General features: G+C 39.8%; 1 protein-coding gene across 1 annotated transcript in view; it reads left to right on the top strand.

Moving 5' to 3' along the window:
- Window positions 1-21,047, top strand: part of LRRC72 (leucine rich repeat containing 72) — a 152,928-nt gene that overhangs the window by 69,948 nt on the left and 61,933 nt on the right. Inside the window, exon 4 of the mRNA XM_076006215.1 lies at window positions 2,962-3,084. Coding sequence (XP_075862330.1) covers window positions 2,962-3,084 — 123 coding nt within the window. The remainder of the gene's footprint in view (window positions 1-2,961; window positions 3,085-21,047) is intronic.

Here is a 21,047-nt window from a genome sequence, read left to right as displayed (position 1 = left end):
ATTTACAAATTTTTAAATATTTACTTTTTCTTTACTTAGAACAATATGAAGTAACAAATAAAAACAGTTGGCAAGTTGAGGGAGACTGCAGAAAAAAAGAACAAATTTTATGTTAGTACTTTCAAAAGAAATTGTTCTACTTTTTGAACAAGTGGCCCAGTATTTTCATTTTGCACATAGCCCCACAATTTGTGTAGCTCTTGTGTGAGCTCCACTGTCTGTGTCACTCAGCAGCCTCTACAATGTAACTTATGCATTGTCCTTTTTATGTCACTGCCAAGTCTAATTCTCTGTCCCACCTACCCCCAGAATCTATGAGCCACCTGGTTCCTTTAACAAATTCCTTTTCTGCTTAATCTAGCTGGGTGGGTTCTATTTTTTACAGCTAAACACACTGACTGATAATAATAATGAAAATAATAGCTAAAATTTACAGATTCTTACTTTATGCTAGCATGCATTTTCATAATAATGAAATAAATACTATCAGCTATATTCTATCAGAGGAGGGTTAAAAATCAAAGAAATTGTCTGAGTTCACCAGCTAATACATTCAGGGCCAGGATTTAAACCCAAGTAATCTGACTCCAATGCTGTGGGGAGCTGCATTTATGTTAATGTTTGTCCTCCTAAACACTGTTGATCCCTATGGCAAGAATTTTACTAAGTTCTAAATAGGCACGGTGCCACCTAAACAAATAGTCATTGTTACAGTCCAAGACAGTAAATGTTTAAATCAAATATTGTTGCTGAAAACATAATTCATAGGGACAATCCAATAAACTGTCTTTTTGAGAACCACACTGGTGGTGATTGCGAATCTTCGATGATCTTTACGTCTCTAAGATTTGTCGTCTCTGGATTTTATTTCCCTGCTTTTAGCTTCCTAGATTTTATAAGATTTTACCAGCATATGATTACATTGATTAGGAAAGGCAGACAAAGTGAAGAAGTTTGATGGCCTGAAATATGAATAGTCACTTTTTTCTGTTTATCAGAGGTGCTAAAAATAGCTTTTTCACCAAATATTTTTCATGTTGCTTGTGCTATGGTGGCTCTTATGGAAGTTCATGTAGATATCCTGGCAGGATAAAAAGTTTGCAATTACAGCTGATTCTTGAGAAGCCTTCACAAATAAATGAGGGGGCAGATGTTGTGTCTCACACCTGTAATCCTAGCATTCTGAGAGGCTAAGGTGGGAGGATTGCTTGAGGTCAGGAGTTTGACACCAGCCTGAGCAAGAGCAAGACACTGTCTCTACAAAAAAATAGAAAAATTGGCTGGGCGTGGTGGCAGATGCCTATAGTCCCAGCTACTTGGGAGGCTAAGGCAGGAGAATCGCTTGAGCCTGGGACTTTGAGGTTGTAATGAGCTATGACAATGCTACTGCACTCCAGCCAAAACAAAAACAAAAGAGCAAATAAATGAGAGACCATAAAGGTTGAGATTGATAGAATTTAGGAGCTTGGATAATACTTACCTGTACTAGGTTTAACATTCTGCCTTAAGTCCCTCAGTCTGTGGAAATTAAATCATTCTGACTTAGGGATATGTCACTTCAGTTCTTAGATGTTTTAAAATTTTGCTGATATAAGGTAACAGAGACATGGTACTTTAAAAAAAAAAGTATGCAATTTACTATAAATAAAAAGTATGTAATGTGGGCTAAACTGTGCAAGTTAAAACACTACAAACCATAAAGGTGAGGATCATAGGACAAATATTTCCTTAACAGCTATGAGTGGGATGGTGCCTTTATGATTTATTCTAAAATAACAAAACAATCTGAAACAATGAAGTGTTTCTCTGTGCTTCATGAATATATATTAATTCAGTTCATGACAGAACAAGTCATTGGCTGTCTCTGCAGAACAGCCAAGAGGAGATGATTGATTGTTTTATGCAGAACCTTGCAGGGTCTAAAGGTACTTAAAATCTGTGGTTGATGAAATGCAAAATACTGCCAAAAAATAAATGTAATGTGAATATTATCACAATATTTGCATTGATGACCAGAAGTATTTGAGAACTATTATTCATAAACTTCCCAAATCTACTACAAATATTTTTATACAAACTACCTTTTCATTATTTCCTTAAACAAAACTGTTATTGCCTTTAAAGTGTATTTACTAAAAAGTAGATTTGATTAGCTTTATTCTCTCACTTCACACATAAAATAGTGGTTTACTGTTTGCATAAGAATTTTTTTTTGCCATGTTAACATGAGCAAGTGGTTTATTTGGTTTATAGTCAAACAAGGAAAATGCCCCATTCTTGAAAAGTAAATTGACTCACTTTTTTATTTACTTCCAATCTAACATTATATCTTCATATAATTAGGTAACCATGTATTACCATAAGCTTGTTTTTCAAATTTCTGGCTACTTAAAATTATTTTGGGGGGGGGGGAAGGATTGCTGATACTTGCCTCTGTCCACAAATGTGTTATCTTAATTTGGGTTCCCCTATATGTAGATCTCAAGACACGGAATTAGATTTATTTGAAGGGCATTCACAGGAAGCAGAGTGAAGGAGCAGGGACAGTGAGAAGGAAGGAGAGGCCAGCACAGGTGAACATTCCTGAGATGGCTGCTGTAGACAGCAAGAGTGACGCTGCCGGGACCTTTGCAAAACAGGTTGCCCACACTGCGCATTCGAAGGACAGCCACTGTCCTCCACTGGTAGCGGGTAGCTGTAACTCCCTCACGCCTGTGGGCTGCCTATCCCTGGGCTGAAGAGGCTCCCATGACTTCAGAGACAGCTCTGAGGCAGGAAAGTGGGGACCCTCCCGCCTAGGGGCACAAGATAAAATAAAAGACACTCGATTAAATTAGGATTTTAGATAAATAGCAAAGACTTTCTTAACAGAAATATTACATGAGACATACATAAAAATTATTCATTATTTATCGGAAATTCAAATTTAACCGGGCATCCTGTACCCTTTCTCCCCCGTAGGTATGGCAGCCTACTCCCAGCACGTGCTTGAGGTGGGACGCCTGTCGGCATGAGTCTGGCCATGCCGTCGCCCAGAACTGGCCACTCACTCTTGGAGCAGCTAAAATCCAAGATGGGCTGAAGGTAGGGAAAGCAGGGCACCAAAAACATCTGCTACCTGTGGCTATTCCTCATTGTAGATAAAGAATACAACATCCACTAACGGTACCAGTCAGAACTGCACACATATTTATCCTCGTGCAACTTCATTTTTCTGGTCAGCACTTCTATTGCTACTAATAAGTTTCCATTCAACCTCTCCATAAATAATTTTTTATTTGATTTTTTTACAGCACCAGCTTTGCACAAGCAAAATTATACAACAAGATTATACTTACCTTTTGAATCTTCTCAAGCCCTGTTGGGTTTGCTCATGCCATTTTCTTGTCACACCGTAATCGTGGATGCTTTATGTGCTACCAGTACATGTTGGTCCAGGCCCTCTGAGAAGCAGAAGCCAAGGCAGGACTAGCTGTGCAGGAGATTTATTAGGGGCAACCACACCTGTCACCTGTGAGGAGGAGACAGGAAGAGACAGAGGAGAGTGGTACTGGTCAGATCAAGATGTAGGTCCAACCACAGGTAGATGAGAGAGGCCAGGAAAAAGGACAGGTAGAAGAGTTTGAGACTGGGATGGGTATATACAAACATAATGAGTGAGATGTGCAACGTTTGAAGGGGGGGATGGTCACGCTTGAAGCTCTGACTCGAGGGGGGAGGGGGGACATGGGCAATATACGTAACCTTAACATTTGTACCCCCATAATATGCTGAAATTTAAAGAAAAAGAACTGTAAAAAAAAAAAAAGTTTGAGACTGCAGTGCAGTTTTTTGTTGTTGCTATTTTATTTTAATGTATTTAATTAACAAGTAAAACTTGTATATAGTGAATTGTACAATGTGATGATTTGATATATGTATACATTGTATAATTGTGTGTGTGTGTGTGTGTGTGTGTGTGTGTGTGTGTGTGTGTGGTGAGGGCACTTAAAATCTGCTCTCTTGGCTGGGCGTGGTGGCTCACGCCTGTAATCCCAGCACTCTGGGAGGCCCAGACGGGCGGATTGCTCAAGGTCAGGAGTTCGAAACCAGCCTGAGCAAAAGCAAGACCCCCGTCTCTACTACAAATAAAAAGAAATTAATTGGCCAACTAATATATAGAGAAAAAATTAGCCTGGCATGGTGGCGCATGCCTGTAGTCCCAGCTACTCCAGAGGCTGAGGCAGAAGGATCGCTTGAGCCCAGGAGTTTGAGGTTGCTGTGAGCTAGGCTGACGCCATGGCACTCACTCTAGCCTGGGCAACAAAGCAAGACTCTGTCTCCAAAAAAAAAAAAAAATCTGCTCTCTTATCAAATTTCAAGTAAAAAACACAGTACTATTGACTATAGTCACGATGCTGGCCTAGATCTCCAGAACTTACCCATCAAAGATCTCCAGAACTTACCCATCATCAAAGAATGCAGCAGGGCACTATTTGGGGAGACCCTTTGGAGGAGTCCTGCATTCCTCGGGAACAGGGCTGGGTAAGTGACCCTGCCACACTCCGTCACTGGCCAGGAGTGGCTCACAAGAAGTATGGCCTCAATGAAGACATGGATGGAGGTCAGAGCACGGCAGTGAGGCCCCTGGCAGTACCAGATCTGGGATGCTCCCTTTCATGGCCAGCCACAACACAGTAGCTTTCACCAGGAGGAGTACAAAAACATGCCTGCTAAAGATGAGCTCATTAATGGACTAAGTATGCTGTTCAGAGATCATTTTGAAAATAATTAAGTTTCACATTCATGAAACTTAAGTAACTGGGATGTCTGATTTGTAGGGATATTTTGGAGTGGGGAAACTTGGTAGCATTTTTTTTTCAAATCACAGCTACTTAGACATCAGCTTATTTCAACAGCTCCTTAGGCTTTTCTCACAATAAACTGGTAAAATATAGTAATGGTAGCTACTTTGTAAGGCTACTATGAAAATCATATGAAGGTAACTTAGGTAGAACTTTTAGCATAGTAAAAGTTCAATTAATATTAGCTATTGTTGAACTATCATTAAAAAGAATGTGACATGTATACATATAAAATCATCCACTTTATCCATTATTCTTGGCTCCACATTCCTGAAGAACACAATGTCTCCTTTCCCATTGCCAGAGAAACTGAAAGGAATGGGTCACCAGGACTGATTTTCCTACTCACTGTAAGTGTCAGATCCCTGCAATCATGCATGTGCAACTCGAAATCTACTGACTCTATTTATCATCAATTGCCACCCAACAAGGCACCTCTAAAACTTAGTGGCTTGACTTGGCTCGGTGGCTCACACCTGTAATCCTAGCACTCTGGGAGGCCGAGGCGGGCGGATTGCTCAAGGTCAGGAGTTCAAAACCAACCTGAGCAAGAGCGAGACCCCGTCTCTACTATAAATAGAAAGAAACTAATTGGCCAACTAATATATAGAGAAAAAATTAGCCGGGCATGGTGGCTCATGCCTGTAGTCCCAGCTACTTGGGAGGCTGAGACAGAAGGATCGCTTGAGCCCAGGAGTTTGAGGTTGCTGTGAGCTAGGCTGACGCCACGGCACTCACTCTAGCCTAGGCAACAAAGCGAGACTCTGTCTAAAAAAAAAAAAAAAAAAAAAAAAAAAAAAAGAACTCAGGAAGGGATCTTTTGGACAGTTCTCACTTCTTGTCTTTCATATAGTTGTAGTCAGTTGCCTGTTGGTACTGCAGTCAACTGAAGGCTTGATTTGGTCTAGAGCTGTAGGCTCCAAACCCCGGGCCACGGCCTGTTAGGACCCAGGCTATGCATCACCACCTGAGCTGCCCCCAGTACCCTCCCATCTTCTGTACCCATACCCCATCCACAGAAAAATTGTCTTCCACACAACTTAAGAACCCACCCTCACAGCAGGAGGTGAGTGGCAGGTGAGCAAGTGAAGCTTCTTCTGTATTTACAGTGCTCCCCATCACTGACATCATCGCCTGAGCTCTGCCTCCCCCCGACCCCATCTATGGAAAACTTGTCTTCCATGAAACCAATCCCTGGTGCCAAAAAGGTTAGAGACCACTGGTAGAGGATCCATTTCCAAGATGGCTCACTCATTAGATTAGAAAGTTGGTGCTGGTTCCAAGCTCACTCACTCATAAGACTGACATGTTGGTTGGAGGCCTCATATCCTAAGCTCAGAGCTATTTGGGTGTCCTCACAGCATGTGATTTAAGAGACAAAGGTGAAAGTTGCAATTATTTATGTGACCTAGTGTGGGAAGTCACATACCATCACTTCGACCATATTCTACTGGTCACATAGGGCTAGCACACAAGGGTATAAATACCAGAAGGCAAAGATCACTGAGGACAGTGTTGCATCTAATGTATACATGATTATCTCCTGCAGAATATATGTGTTCAAAAGAAACTATATTATAATAATAAGAGCGCTTATCGCACTGGAGAACATAGGCAAAAACCATGTTTCACCAGAGGCAAACTAAGCCTTGATTTTTTACTTGTGTACACAGGCAAATGCAACCTCACAACTCTGCCCCACCCTTGTAGACAAGGTATGGAGCAGAATATAAGTGAGCAGCCTTCAAGCAGGATTCAACCCAAAGTTGGATTTGACTTGGCCTAATCAGCCCATTTAGTAAGTACACAATTAAATGGTTTTAGAATAGCATTGCTTCTCCACTTTGCCAACACTCCTTGCAGTCTTAAATCCTACAAGTTGCATATTATCTGCCTGGCCCCTAAAGGCACTTGCAATCCCTGCTATAAGAAACTGAGACTGTGAGTATGAAGAAGAGGGTTAGGGGCCATGAGGGGAAAGGGAGGGAGAGAGGGCTCTTGAAGCAAGCTCACTCAGCGATCCTCCTTCCCTGCAGAGGATAGCATAACAACAAATAAAGGTCTTGGCAGTATCACCAAGGATTTAACACAGGCAAGAGAACAGTGTTCTTGAAAGTGAAGTTTGTTAAATACCAAAGCAAGGAAATGGAAACTCCTCAGGAGGTCTTTAGAAATAGGAAAGATTCTAATCTGTCTGGAAGAATTTAGGTGTGGTTTTTCTTGGGGGTAAATGGGTTGGTTTATATAACTTTATGAAGTTCCCTCTATGATTTCTTTGACCTCCTTCTATGAGTTTTTAAAAAGTTATTCCCCTTTCCCACCACCTCTGCCCCCACAAAGGCCCCGTAGGTGCAGAATGTATCATGACTGTATCATGAAGCTCAGTATTTTTCCTCTTCTGGGAAATGGGAGACCACCCACGCTGAGCAGTGATGGCTGCCACCTAAAATCTACATATTTGGCTTGCTGTAAATTGTCTGTCATTTCATTTTTCCATTTGTAGAATTATTTTCAAAATCTTGTCATTAGTACTTTTAAAAGCTTTTTTTTATTATTATTTTGTATCTTTTTCCAAAAAACATTCCCTGCGCAAAAGGATTCTAATTAACTTTTAGTATTTCAATAATATATGTATATTTTTAAAGCTCAAAACTTTTACGGGGAGAAAAAAGTAGTTTGTAATTTATGCTTTATCCAAGCCTCCTCATTTTCAATGTGTGTGTTCTCATGTGAAGAAATCCAATGCTTCCAACATATTCTTTGAATGTTATGTTTTCTTTTCTAAACAAACAATGTGATGATCAATTTCAATCTTATGCCTAGCCTTCTATACAAGTGTGTTTTCCATTAAAGCTCATCATAACTTTTCCAAATGTGTTTCTCAAACAAATCAAGATTCTTTTATCCTTACATAGTAAAATAGTCTTGATTTAATTTGAGAAAAATCTCACATATCAGAGGTCAACAGAAACTGTAGATGTCTGAATGCCACTGTTAAAAATTTTATTGCACTAATGTAAACATATTAATATATACATCACCTTTTATACATCAAAAATTTAGAAATTTCTTAAGTCCCTTTTTCCCTGTGTGGTGCTATAACTTTCAATGTGTTCTCAACTTTTACAACCAAATCTTTTTGGTTTTTTTCAGTTTTCCCAATATTTTATTATGGAAAATTTCAAATTTATAGCAAAGTTGAAAGAATTTTACAGTGAAAACTCATATGAATATAGCCTTTTACCACAATCTTACTATTACCTCTTTACCATACACAGACCTATTTTGACAAACATAAAACTGTCACCTCTTACTCTCCACACACAGGTTATCATGAGAATCTCTGCTATAGGGCCTGTGTATCTCCACCAGACCAAAACATTTTTTTTTTTTTTGAGACAGAGTCTCGCTTTGTTGCCCAGGCTAGAGTGAGTGCCATGGCGTCAGCCTAGCTCACAGCAACCTCAAACTCCTGGGCTCAAGCAATCCTGCTGCCTCAGCCTCCCAAGTAGCTGGGACTACAGGCATGCGCCACCATGCCCGGCTAATTTTTTCTCTATATATTAGTTGGCCAATGAATTTCTTTCTATTTATAGTGGAGACGGGGTCTCGCTCTTGCTCAGGTTGGTTTCGAACTCCTGACCTCGAGCAATCCGCCCGCCTGGGCCTCCCAGAGTGCTAGGATTACAGGCCTGAGCCACCACACTGACCTAGACCAAAACATTTGAATAAGCTCTATATTCTGTGGTTTGAATTATAGTGATAGCAGATTAAAAATAATAATGACTACAATGAATTAAAATATGTTAAACATGTAGGAATCCATCAATTCATAACAAAACTTTAACAAACATGTATTGGTTATCCTTGGAGCTTTCCAATACCAACTCACCATTCAGAAAATGAATCAATAAAGGGGAAAAGGAAAGCAATCGTTATTTTTCCCTATACAAACTGTATTTACGGGTAGCTAAATCACAGACAAGAAAAAGCTATTTTTAGAAAATGGTAGCAGATAAATGCATAGAGAATGAAAGTTACCATTTTACAACCCCTAATGAAATAAAGGAAATAGACAAGCATGAAAAGCTGCTAAAAATCTTTAGGTAGACGGTTGGTAAAGTTATAATGAGGAAGTCAGATTGACATCTTCTAAATCCACTGATCAATTTTAATATCACCCAAGAGCAAGGCAGAAGACATTATGGGTCCTCTGATGATATAATTAGAAGTACACTACACTCGAAACTATTTCTCCATTAACAAAATTGCACTAGAAGCTAACTCAAGCCACTGAATAGTTCTAACTCCCAATATACAGGCAAACACAGGCATAAAAGCACACAATAAATAGTACCATGAGGAAGCAAGCAACCAAATGCAGAAGATAGGACATTATACATGACCAATGAGCTGGTTTATCCCAAAACTAAAGGATTTTAAAATAGAGCAGGGTGGTAAATAGAAGTATATTCTAAAAGACTTAAGAAACACATTAATCAAATCCTAATTGTGGACCTTGTTTGGGTCCTAATTGAAACAAACCATTTGTAAATAGACATTTTCAAAACAGTTTAAAAATTCTGAACATGGAATAAATATTAAATAATATTAAGCAATTATTTGAAGTATTTAGTTGTTTTAATACCACTGTGGTTACATTTAAATTTTTAAGATGTCTTTATCTCTTATAGCCACGTACCAAAGTACTTTATAGGTGAAATGACATATTTAGGTCTTCTTTTAAAACACTCCATAAAAAAATATGGACAGATATATAAACAAGATCAGCAAGATATTATTCTCTCTACACTTGTGTATGTTCAAAATTTTTTATTAAAGGAAGTTAGGAAAAAATATTAAAAAATGTTATCAGGAATTGTGGTGATAAAGGAGGTATGGGAGGAGAAAGAATAAACAAAGGTTCATTAGCTTTAAAACATATGTCATACTTTAAAAAGGAGTTGGCTTTCATAGGAATATGTTGAAAAATTATATTGAAGTGATATTGTACATTTGTGTATGTGTCAGAGGGGTCCCTCAATTGCATATTAGGGATTTAATGGTTTATTTTATAACAAATGTGAACCCAACAAAAAATTTTACACTGAACAGTAATATAATTAAGCCTTGTTTTAAGAAAAATAAGTTACCTTTAAGAATTTTGGCAGTTAACCAATATGAAGTCACTGGAGCATAACAAAAAGAAAACAGCAAGCTTTTACTTGTTTAGTTTTGAAATATATAATACTTTTATAATAGTGAAAAGGCATTTTCAAACTATTTCCTACTTCCTGAGATTCTGGGATGTTCTGCACTTTCTTCTCCCACCCACACTCTGACATTAAGGTGAGAATCTCTGTTTAATGGGGAAAAAATAAAATAGCAGACCAAAGGCAGAGGAGCAAAGAGGCTAAATGCATGTGGCACTCACTACTAACCTCCAATACCCAAAGCCATACCACTTTCCCCATTGACAAGATATACTGTGTTTCCCCGAAAATAAGACAGGGTCTTATATTTATTTTTCCTCAAGAAGCTTCCCTAAGGCTTATCTTCAGGGGATGTGTTATTTTTTTAAGTACGGTACAACAATCTACATTTATTCAAATATAGTTCAGTCGTCTTCTTCTGGAACATCATCATAACTCTCCAAACCCCAAATAATTCCACCATGTATTTCTTGTGACTCTATTTCCTTTAGAATCATTGGCCCTAATCTCTCATGTGGAGCAATAGAGCTCTCTTGGGATAGAAGAGAAGGGCTGCTCATCTTCTTTACCGCTTCTGGAGGAAATGCATGGGTTGTGCAGATACACTGAGTAGCCACGCCCAACACTAGGTCTTATTTTCGGGGTAGGGCTTATGTTGCACAAATGCTTAGAAATCCTGCTAGGGCTTATTTTATGGGTAGGTCTTATTTTCAGGGAAATACGGTAGAAAATGAAGCATTAAGGTAATTGGGCCCAAACAGATTCTCGGTGGGGTCTGTCTTCAGGTGGAGCAGACAGAATAAGGAGCTGATCTGTAGGACTCAAAGCAAGAAAATCAAGGAGAGGAAACAATGAAACTCTCCATTGGAAGTTGCAGACTTCAAGTTCAGATAGCATTCAGCCGCTCTGCCAGCCCCCTTAGACCAGCAAAAGCTTTCCCCAAACACAGAGGGCTCTGGCGATTTGTTTTTTAGTAATAATAAACAGAGCTTCACTGGGTAAGTCACTATAAGGAGTCCTGGAGAAACTCCTGGCAGCAGCTCCAGGCTTCACAGAGGGTCTTGCAGACGCAGCAGAGAAATGAGGTTACAGGGTTTAGGAAAAGCCTCCCAAAAGAGATGAGGATTGGAGAAAGCTATAGAAAGCCACAAATGGCAAGAAGGGGTAGTATTGATGAAATGGAATCAAGGAGCAGGGCCTAGACTGAGAACTGCCCCTTGTGCTGATCTGGGAGTAGTTATGGCAGGCAGGAGGCAAGGAAAACAATGAAGAAAAAAGAAAAAAGAGAGAGAGAAAGAAGACACAGGGGTAAAAAAAAAAAAAAAAAAAAAAAAAAGGATATTAGAAGGAGAAGGGAAAAGAAAAAAAAAACAAAAAACATGAAAGTGGAGGTTGAACCAGCTTCTAGCCTCCAGAGTTTCTTCAAGTGTATAACATATTTACACTTAATACCCAAGGTACCTGAGAAAAATAATACCAAGGTATAATATCAAGATGAACTCAAATTACTTTCTCCCTAAGATGTGCCTTTTTTATAAGACATTTAACTGTTTGGATTTTTTTTTCCTAAGAAATGAATAATATTCCTTGCCTAAATAAATTGTAAGATATCATTATAGATTATTTTCTAAAATGTAGAAGCAATTTTACTAGATGCTCGTTTTTGTTACTTGCTTGAGTATTGGTCTCAATTTCAATTTCAAAATATGTCACATGCTATCTGCTGTGTCTCCCTGCTGAGACCAACACTATGAAGAAGGGTCCGCCCCAACAAAAGAGCTGCATCCCTCTAACCTATCTCTGTCCTGTGGGTGACTCCATTCTTCCCTCTTGACTTTGCTTTGGTTCCCAGCTTCATTCCAGTATCTTCCCAGTTTTGGGCTCTCTCTTATTGGAACTTACAATATGATTCTGGTTACCTGGCTTTGCCTTTCAATATTCACTAGTCTAGGAGTAGCTTTAATGCTCTGGCTAGAGCAGAAGAGAAAAGGAGAGGTTGGCACAAATTACAGAGGCTCAGTGGTCTTCAAGAGAGTTTAAGCCCCCAAACTATGATGCCTGTGAATAATGAGATTGATAGCAGGTTAGTCTTTGCCGAGGGCCAAGGAAAAATTTTTGTTTCCTAAGTTCCATTCTCCTCCCTGTCTTCCTGCTGCTACTCTGATTACTTGCCTTCATCTGACCTAAAACTAACATCTAAAACAGTGATTCTTAATTTCAACTGCCCATGAGAGTCAACTGAGGGGCTTTAACAAATACGGATGCCAAGGTCCTACCCTTAGTGATTTCATTGCATTTGCCCTGCAGTGATGCCTGGGCTTTGGGATCTTTTAAAACTTCCCAGTTGATTTTATTGTACAGCCAAGGTTACAAAATCTTGCCCTAGAAACATATCCCAGAGTTTATGTTGCCCAAGTGGTACTTCAATCTAACCAATCTCCACTCATTTGAATCAGGGAAGAGAGAGAATGGGACAGATGATTTTTGAAATGTCTTTCACTAATTAAGTAATAATGCTGAAAATAATGAAGCTAGTCTAAGTGCATTGGGATGCATTGGAACAATGTAGCATTACCTTAGCCTATTCAAATACATTTGCCTGACATCTGGACCAATCTTGGCTGTAAGGAAGATGTTCATGTTGCACTTGGTTTAATGTAGAGTATAGAAAGACTGGAACCAGAAATATGTGGTGTTCATAACAGAAGATCAATGCCAGATCCAATTCAAGAGAGTTATAGAGTGTATGAAGAGAAGATGCTAAGCAATGAATAGGCAAGGACCAAGAACTGTAGCCAAGAAATGGGAATCAATGATCAGGAGCTGGAAAAACAGAAAAGGCAACCAAGGACAAATACCAGATGGCTCCAGTTAATTCTAGTGGAATGAATATTGCACAAATACTGGTTAGTATCTGCCCACTTGTGCAGTGCAAGTACTATTTGGCACCCGACTGCTCACAGGTCCTAAAGTAAGATGATTTATTTTATTTTCCTTCAATTATGTTGTATCAGTCAGCATAGGCTGAGTCATGCTGCAGTAACAAATAATGGCTTTCCCACAAAATCTCAGAGGAGCAACACCACAAAATGCCTCAGTCAGGTACACACCAATTGGGAATAGGTAAAGTAGACGGAGCCTCAGTTTATAGTAGTCATTCGGGGACCCACCCTGATGAAGCAGCCACCATCTCAAATGCTGCTCATCTTCATGTCATAGCAAAAGAAATGTCATGGTCTTGTACTGGCATTTAAATGCTTCAGCTCAGAAGTGACCCACGTTACTTCTATTTACAACTCACTGGCAACAACTAGTCACCTGGCCCCACTCAACCACAAGGGATCAAAGAAGTACAATTTAACCAGATGCCAGAAAGTGGGAAGGATCAGAAATATGCTGAGTGTCTCTAATGGTAACATACTTCATTGAGAAAGTGTCAATTTTTTGTTTTTCCTGTTTTTCATAGAAATATCTGTGGATAAAGGTATGCCGTGTTGTATAACTGGCTTATACCCACTTGAATGTAATCTTCATGAGGGCAAGAATTTTCTTTTTTTACGTAATTTGTCTCTAAGGCTTAACATAGGAGACTTCAAACAACTATTATTGGGTAAATAAAACTCTAGGGAGAAGTAGCATAGGCAAAAAGAATAGAGCTAAGAGTAATGTTATCATTTATCAGAATGATTGTGACTACTTACTATTCATTATTTTTAAAATCACCAACTAAGAAGTTTCCATATCCAGATGATATACCAACTACACTGAAATTATGCTGTCATCCCTTCCTCAAATCGCTCGAGGAGCCTTGCCCTAAGATCAAGTACAAATCCTTTCATATTTAACTACAAATGGACAAGTCAACCTTAAAATGTAAGCAAAAGGTGAGGGGGGTGGAGCAAAGAAGATGGATTTTCCTTCTTAGACTCTCAACATAGAGAGTAGCATTTCATGTTACTGCAACTGGCTGGGAAATCTTCATCATTTATATTGTTCTAAATTTTCCCTAAATTGATCTACAAATTTAATGCAATCCTGGTCAAAATAGTAGTTGGACTGTTTTCTTCATAAAATTGTTTCCATTTTAATGTCATCTATTTCCTAACTTTCATAGAGTCACCAAATTTTACTCAAAAAGTCTTTGACATTTGCTAAATAGCCAGATTGGCTTAGCAAAATATTTGAGGCCACTGAAACCCAGGGGTAAATTTGTTAAGAAATGAAACCATCTGAGGATAACCACCATCCACACCATGGGAAAGGGTGTGGAGCCCAGTGTTCCCTCCTATCCTGGGCCACCCTCTGAGTGTAGTGACAGGGACTCCAGGTGTGGGGACCTTCCCCCTTCACAAGGGTCCAGGACCCTCCCACCCCTCTGTTGGCTCCTCTTATAACAAGTTAGAGGGAGCTGCCCTGGGGGGCTAAGCTGAGCTTCCTTCTGGTCTTGGGCCCAGAGTCTGGGCTGCACGAGGACAAGATCTGGCCATTGCATAGTTTGACTCCAGCAAGGAAGCCCAATGTTACTCATAGGATGACAAGTAACATCATATGGGGACTGGTATAAAAAAAAAGAAGAAGTCATTACGACAGGAAGGATTCAAGGTTTCTGGCCTTATCTAGATGGCTCTACATTCTGGATGCTGGTCTTCCATCACGGTCATAAAGACAAGGTGGCCTGTCCAATGGAGCTGCATGCACAAGGGTCAAAGGCAGCAGACTGGCAGATTAACTGTGGCCACTCACCTCCCCATGCCGAGAGCCGAGTCTCATTCCTATGTGTGTCCACAACATGAACCACCTTCCTAGCACGTGATGGGGTTTTTTCAAAGAAACCAGGTGAGGATGTTCTGAGTAGACCATTCATGGCTGAGGGCTGGTCAGTCCCCAACAGAAGCTCCAGAAGAGACCCTTCAGTCTCTTGGACCCTTTTAAGTTTTTCCTTCTACTGAGGGACCCTCCATGGACCTGAGCTCTGTCCAGCATTTACCTGGGGTGGGCTGATAGGCACAGGGTGCCTGTTAATTTCCACAGGATGAATGATTCTTTGTCACCTGTGGTTATTTCCTAGTTTTTACCTGTTAAAGATAATACTGCAATAATTTATTCATGTATTTATTTTTACCCACAGGTGGCCCCAGTGTAGAGGATAAGGGTGTGGGAGCTAGGCCATGTGGGGGTGGAAACTACCTGTCGCTCTTATTAGCTGTACTTCCTGGATCAGTTACTTTGCTCTCCATGCCTCAGTTTTCTCATTTGTAAAATGAGCCCACTGTGGAAATCTTGCAGATAATGCAGCAACGTAAAAGGTCTATTGCCACTCTAAGTTACCTTCTGGTGGCAAGAACAATGCAATTATAGTAAAAACTGATCAGAACTATCATGACATTAACGCTTAAAAAGTAACTATTTTATTTTAAGTTCATTTCTGGAAAAACAGGGCCAGATTCTTACTTTTTACATTTCCAATTGATAAGTATCACCCCATAGTCTTATGAGTTAAAATGTCAGTTGAAATTGTCATTCTCTGTGGGAGGGGGGAAATAGTCATGCATATGTTTTTCTTTATAAAAACCACACTTGTGGCCGGGCACGGTGGCTCAAGCCTGTAATCCTAGCACTCTGGGAGGCTGAGGCGGGCGGATTGCTCGAAGTCAGGAGTTCAAAACCAGCCTGAGCAAGAGCAAGACCCCGTCTCTACTATAAATAGAAAGAAATTAATTGGCCAACTAATATATATATATAAAATTAGCCGGGCATGGTGGTGCATGCCTGTAGTCCCAGCTACTCGGGAGGCTGAGGCAGAAGGATTGCTTGAGCCCAGGAGTTTGAGGTTGCTGTGAGCTAGGCTGACGCCATGGCACTCACTCTAGCCTGGGCAACAAGTGAGACTCTGTCTCAAAAAAAAAAAAAAAACCACACTTGTTAGCCATATTGTGTACTGTAGCAACAGTCTGCATGCACCACCAAAGCTTCCTATGCTGACAACCCAATGTTTTTTCTGTAAGTGGAAATAAAATCTGGGTTTTTTTTTTCCGTACTAGCTATTTGCCATATTAACTTGCCTCCTTAAATAGACTGCTATAAAAAATCGCATCTGAGCAAGGTTTTAACTTTTGACAGAACAGACTGTTGCTAGGTGAGCTGCCAGTCTCAGTGGCATGGAGGAGGGGCAGGTGTCAGAGCCCAAGCTGAGAGAAGAAGATGCCCACATAGAGAGTGGCCCCATACTGGGGATTCAGGGCCTCAGCACGTTCCAGAGGGCAAGCCCAGGGGTGGGGGTGGGAGGACAGTTCTGCCATGTCCAAGTTCAAGGCAGGTGAGGAGAATGTCCAGGAGAAAGCAGGGCAGCCTGATGGGTCATCTAGGAGCTCTAGCAGGGTAAAGAGGGCATCCCTGTGTGGGTACCGGTACACACGTGTAAACTGTCTGCCTCCAAGCTAAGTGAGGGGACATCCACTTGGCATAGGGTGTTGGGATCTGAGCAGGGTGAGGAGAATGTTTAGACCAAGACAGGTGGCCTGGCGACGGGAATCTAAGCAGGAGCAGTGAGAGATGGGTGTTCATGCAGGGGCAGATGCTGTTGTAAAAAGTCTGGGCCCAAGAACGGGAAGAAGCGTGTCCATATGAAGATGAAACCAAACCTGTTAATGTCAGAAGGCCAGCAGGGTGAGGAGGGTACGTACCTGGAGCGCCAGCCTAGTGCAGAGGATCGGAGCCTTCCCAGGGCCTGTGGGCATCTCTGGCAGGAAGAGGCTCAGAGTGGGAGTCAGAGAATGTCCAGCCCACTCCAACCCCCAGCCTTCCAGGAGGGCTTAGGGCAATGCTGGATCCTGTGTGGCAATGTACATTTGCAAAGCCAATCTGAGTAGAGGTTGGCCTGGTACTGGCTACAGGTGACCTTGGACATGGTCCTTCCTCTATTCATGCTTCATTCATGAAGTCTGAATGCTGCGCAAATGTATAAATTGTTTTATTTCCCCCAGTTCAACCCTTTGAAATAGCAGCCAATGTAAAAACAACAATAAAAGAGGGAAAGTAATAATGTCATGCATATTGCTCTCAAAATAGGAATGGTACCAATATTAATGTGAATAAGACAAGCTGACCAAATTCTAACAGGACAAGCCCTAAGTCTTTGTTCTTCCATCCAAAATAAACCCACCTATAGTAGATCAGTTGTTAAATCTGGTTGCTCTGTAATAAGTTTGGTTCAGATTCTTTCCCCCTTCTTTCTCCCAGTGCCAGGTGTAAATTCAAGGGCAGAAAATAGTCCCTACCTACACTTACTCACAGAAGAACATACACAATGCCACAATAACACTCCATCAGAGTGCCAGTCCAAGTTTCCTCTGTAGGAGAAACCACCTACAATTTTCAAACACAGTATTACAGTATTTTCTACCTTCAAAAAAAAAATCCCATATTAGCCCCCATCAAAATTTATTTTATTTACAAATGAAGTATAGTGTTATCATGTGATTCTAAATATTCCTTTAGAGTAAGGTGAACACAACTCAATGGGACTGTGGTTACCATTAAGGAGGGCCTGTGCTGGGTATGGAAGAAGGGGTAGCTAACCTTGGCCACATATTACCCCATGCTCTAGGTAGATGTTCTGAACTGAATATTGGTATCCACTTGAAATTTATACAGTGAAATCCTAACTCCCAATGAAATGGTATGAGGAGGTGGGGCCTTTGGGAGGTAACTAGGTCATAAAAGTGGAGCCTTCAGGAATGGGATTAGTACTCTTATGGGAAGAGATAGGTCAGCTCTCTCTCTGCTCTCCACCATGCGAGGATATAAGAAAATTGCCACGTGCAACCCAGAAAAGGGCCCTCAACAGAACCCAACTCTGCTGGTACCCTGATCCGGTGCCTCAGACTTCCAGTCTCTAGAACTATGGAAAAAAAATATGTTGTTTATAATTCACCAAGTTTATGGTATTTTGTTATAACAGCCTTACCAAATAGAATTGATTTGATTAAGATAGTAGCCCTGAAATTATTGCAGAAAATTACCTTGTGGATTAGGCAGAGCTCCTTGGCTCTGTTCTTGATTCTCTCAAGTAGAAATTACATCAGGAAGAGAGGTTCTGCCCTGTTCGATCACTAAGAATTAATAATAATAATCCTTAATAATAATTAGATATTGAGATATTAATAATAATTAGATATTAGTGATAGAAAGAGCTATAATATCAGCATTTTCTACTACTATGGATAGAACCCAGGGCAGTGAAATAAAAGGGTGTCATCTTTCCAGAGTAGAACCGGCAATGGCTGGAAACAAATCACCTTTTCTTGACAACATCTATTCCAGCAAGTCCTGTTTCCTCCTCCCAACCTGAAACCTCGCCTCTTTGTTCAACTATCTATTCACCCTGCTCAGTCATCTCCAGCCCCAGCAAGTGAATCTTGGTTGTCTGCCAGTCATTGCAATACCACTCTCCCTGCCAGAGATTGATTTTGGGTGGGCACATGACTCAGTTCTGGCCAAGGATGCACGAACGGAAGCATTCAGGGAAAGGTTCCAGAAAAGGTTTTTTCTCTCTCTCTCTCCTAAGAAGGTGACAGTGGAATGTAGGCCCTCTTCTTCCTCTCAATAGTGACATGTCAGTATGTGAAACCTGGAACTGCTATGGCTATTCTGTGATGGGGAAAGGCAACCTAAAAAGAAAGCCAACTAAGGAGAGTACACGGTTTAAAACTAGCAGAGATTTAGAGTTCAGGATTATATGGAACCTGAAACTGCTCTCCTTTCAGACTTCTTGTTAACAGGGACAAAACACTTCTTTACTGTTTAAACAACTAGATCTTGATGTTCTGAAATTGTCATTAAAAAAAAATCCTAACAGGTAACAATACCTTTACCCCATAGTCAGCGCAAATCCATGCCAATGAGTCTGTTAGTGGCTCTGTGAATGATAAATTAGAGGGACTTACATCCTGGGTGATTAGAAGCAACAACTTGGATAATGTATAGATAAACAATATAGGATCCAGAGCTTAGAAGCCATTAGAAGTCTTTAGAAGCCGCTCCTTATCTGGGAAAAACCCTTAGCTAGACCTTATGATTTTCCATTGGGTCTCTCTTATGTGGAACTACGGAAAAGAGCCTGTGGGTCATTCCACCAGTTAAATGAAGCTTCTTAAACGTTCATCATTAATACAAAGCATGAGCTTGTCATATTGCCATAGCTGTAAAGTTTAGGTGTGATGCATATCGAAGCAACAAAATGAAGTTAATAAAAAGCAGTTTATTCAAATAAGAATAGTATATGAAGAAAATGAGGCAGGAGAAAAAATAGCTGTAGGGTAAGAAAAATTTAAGGTTTGGAAACTAGAATTTCTTAGCAAAGAAACTGTCAAATTTACCAATTATAATGAGTTTGGTAAATTTCCTTGTCAAGGGACTTCCGACAGACAATTCCTGAACTTTTAGAGAAAACAGAAAAATACCAAGGGATAATGTCAGAGAACAACACAATGTTGATAGTGGAAATAACTTTCGTCATGGGCCACACCAAGACAAACAACTGTGGAAGTGTATATGTACTACTTTTAGTCATTAATTTGTAAAGGACAAAGATCGGAAATAAGGGATTTTCCTCACCCAAAAGACATCCTAGTTAGTAAAGCTATGATACAAAATATAACAAAAGTCAACAAAAGGAAACCGAAAAGGAATGTATGTAATTACACTAAAGACAGGATGCATGACATTTTTCACCACTTAATACTACAATAGGTAGATGGATTAGCTAACTATACAATCTGACTTAGAAAATACAGAAAAGGATTATTTAAAATAATGCCATACAAAAATCTTAGTTGACTTCCTTTTGCCTAAGGTATTCACACTTTAGTGACAGTATGTTAAAAGTTTGTGAGCAAAAATAGGAATGCAGTAAAATAGTTTTTAGACCACCTACATTTAGCATACATTAAATTACACAACACATTCCTTTTAGTAAATGCCCTTTTTATAGCACTCATTCCAGTTACTGATAGAAACTGCAAACAGGGTTATGACATTTAATTAATTCACGAAATGCAGCTGTACTTCAAGCTTTTGGCAGCCGTCCAATAATTTTAATGAAAATTTTTAAAAAGAGAGAGAGACAAAAAAACAATTCCAACAGAAATAATTTTCCTATTAGTTCATAATTTGATGGGGGAGGTCAAAAGATGCAAGCTCTTGGCAAGTATTACAACAAAAATTAGGATCAGTGTGAGCAGGATGTAGACCCAAGAAATGACATGTAAATTTGAAAATGCCGTGATATTATTAGCTACATGCACAAGATAATATTACATCACCTGATGTGGTCGAACTCTTGATTTAAAGTATAAAAAAATCTAATGCAAATCAGTTTAAACCAAAAGGGAAGTCTATTGGCTTGTATAACTAAACTATAGTGAAAGTAGGTATGGAGCTTAAATACTACAGGGACTGAAATACTATATTGTCAATCCACTTTCTATGTAGGAAGAACGTGGCTGATGGCAGTTTCTGAATTCATACACTAACAGCTTTTTGGATTTGGATTTGGATTGGCCTGGCTTCTGTGGTTAACCAATACCTGTGGCTAAGGTTGTGAGGTCCAGTTAAGTTTAGGTGCTCACCCTTAGACCAAAATCTGTGGCTGGGAGGTGAGTCATGTAGTCCTTATTCTTATGCATTGGCTATTTGATAAAACTTCTCATTATATGGATAAGTAGAAAAATGAATACTTAATACTAATACATATAGGAGAAGTTCTAATTAGCACTAATTACAGAAAGGTTAAAATCACCAGGTTATAAAGACAACCTATAGAATGGGGGAAAAAATTGCAAATCATATCTGACAAGGCTCTAGTATTCAGAAGATATAAAGAACTCTTACAACTCAACAACTAAAAGACAAACAACCCAATTTAAAAATGGGCAAAGGTCTTAAATAGACATTCCTCCAAAGAAGATATATAAATAGCCAACAAGCACAT

The sequence above is a fragment of the Microcebus murinus genome, chromosome 9 (assembly GCF_040939455.1).
Source record: "Microcebus murinus isolate Inina chromosome 9, M.murinus_Inina_mat1.0, whole genome shotgun sequence".
NCBI lineage: Eukaryota > Metazoa > Chordata > Mammalia > Primates > Cheirogaleidae > Microcebus > Microcebus murinus.
Note: the sequence above shows the minus strand (reverse complement) of the source record. Positions and strands in the feature narration are given on the sequence as shown.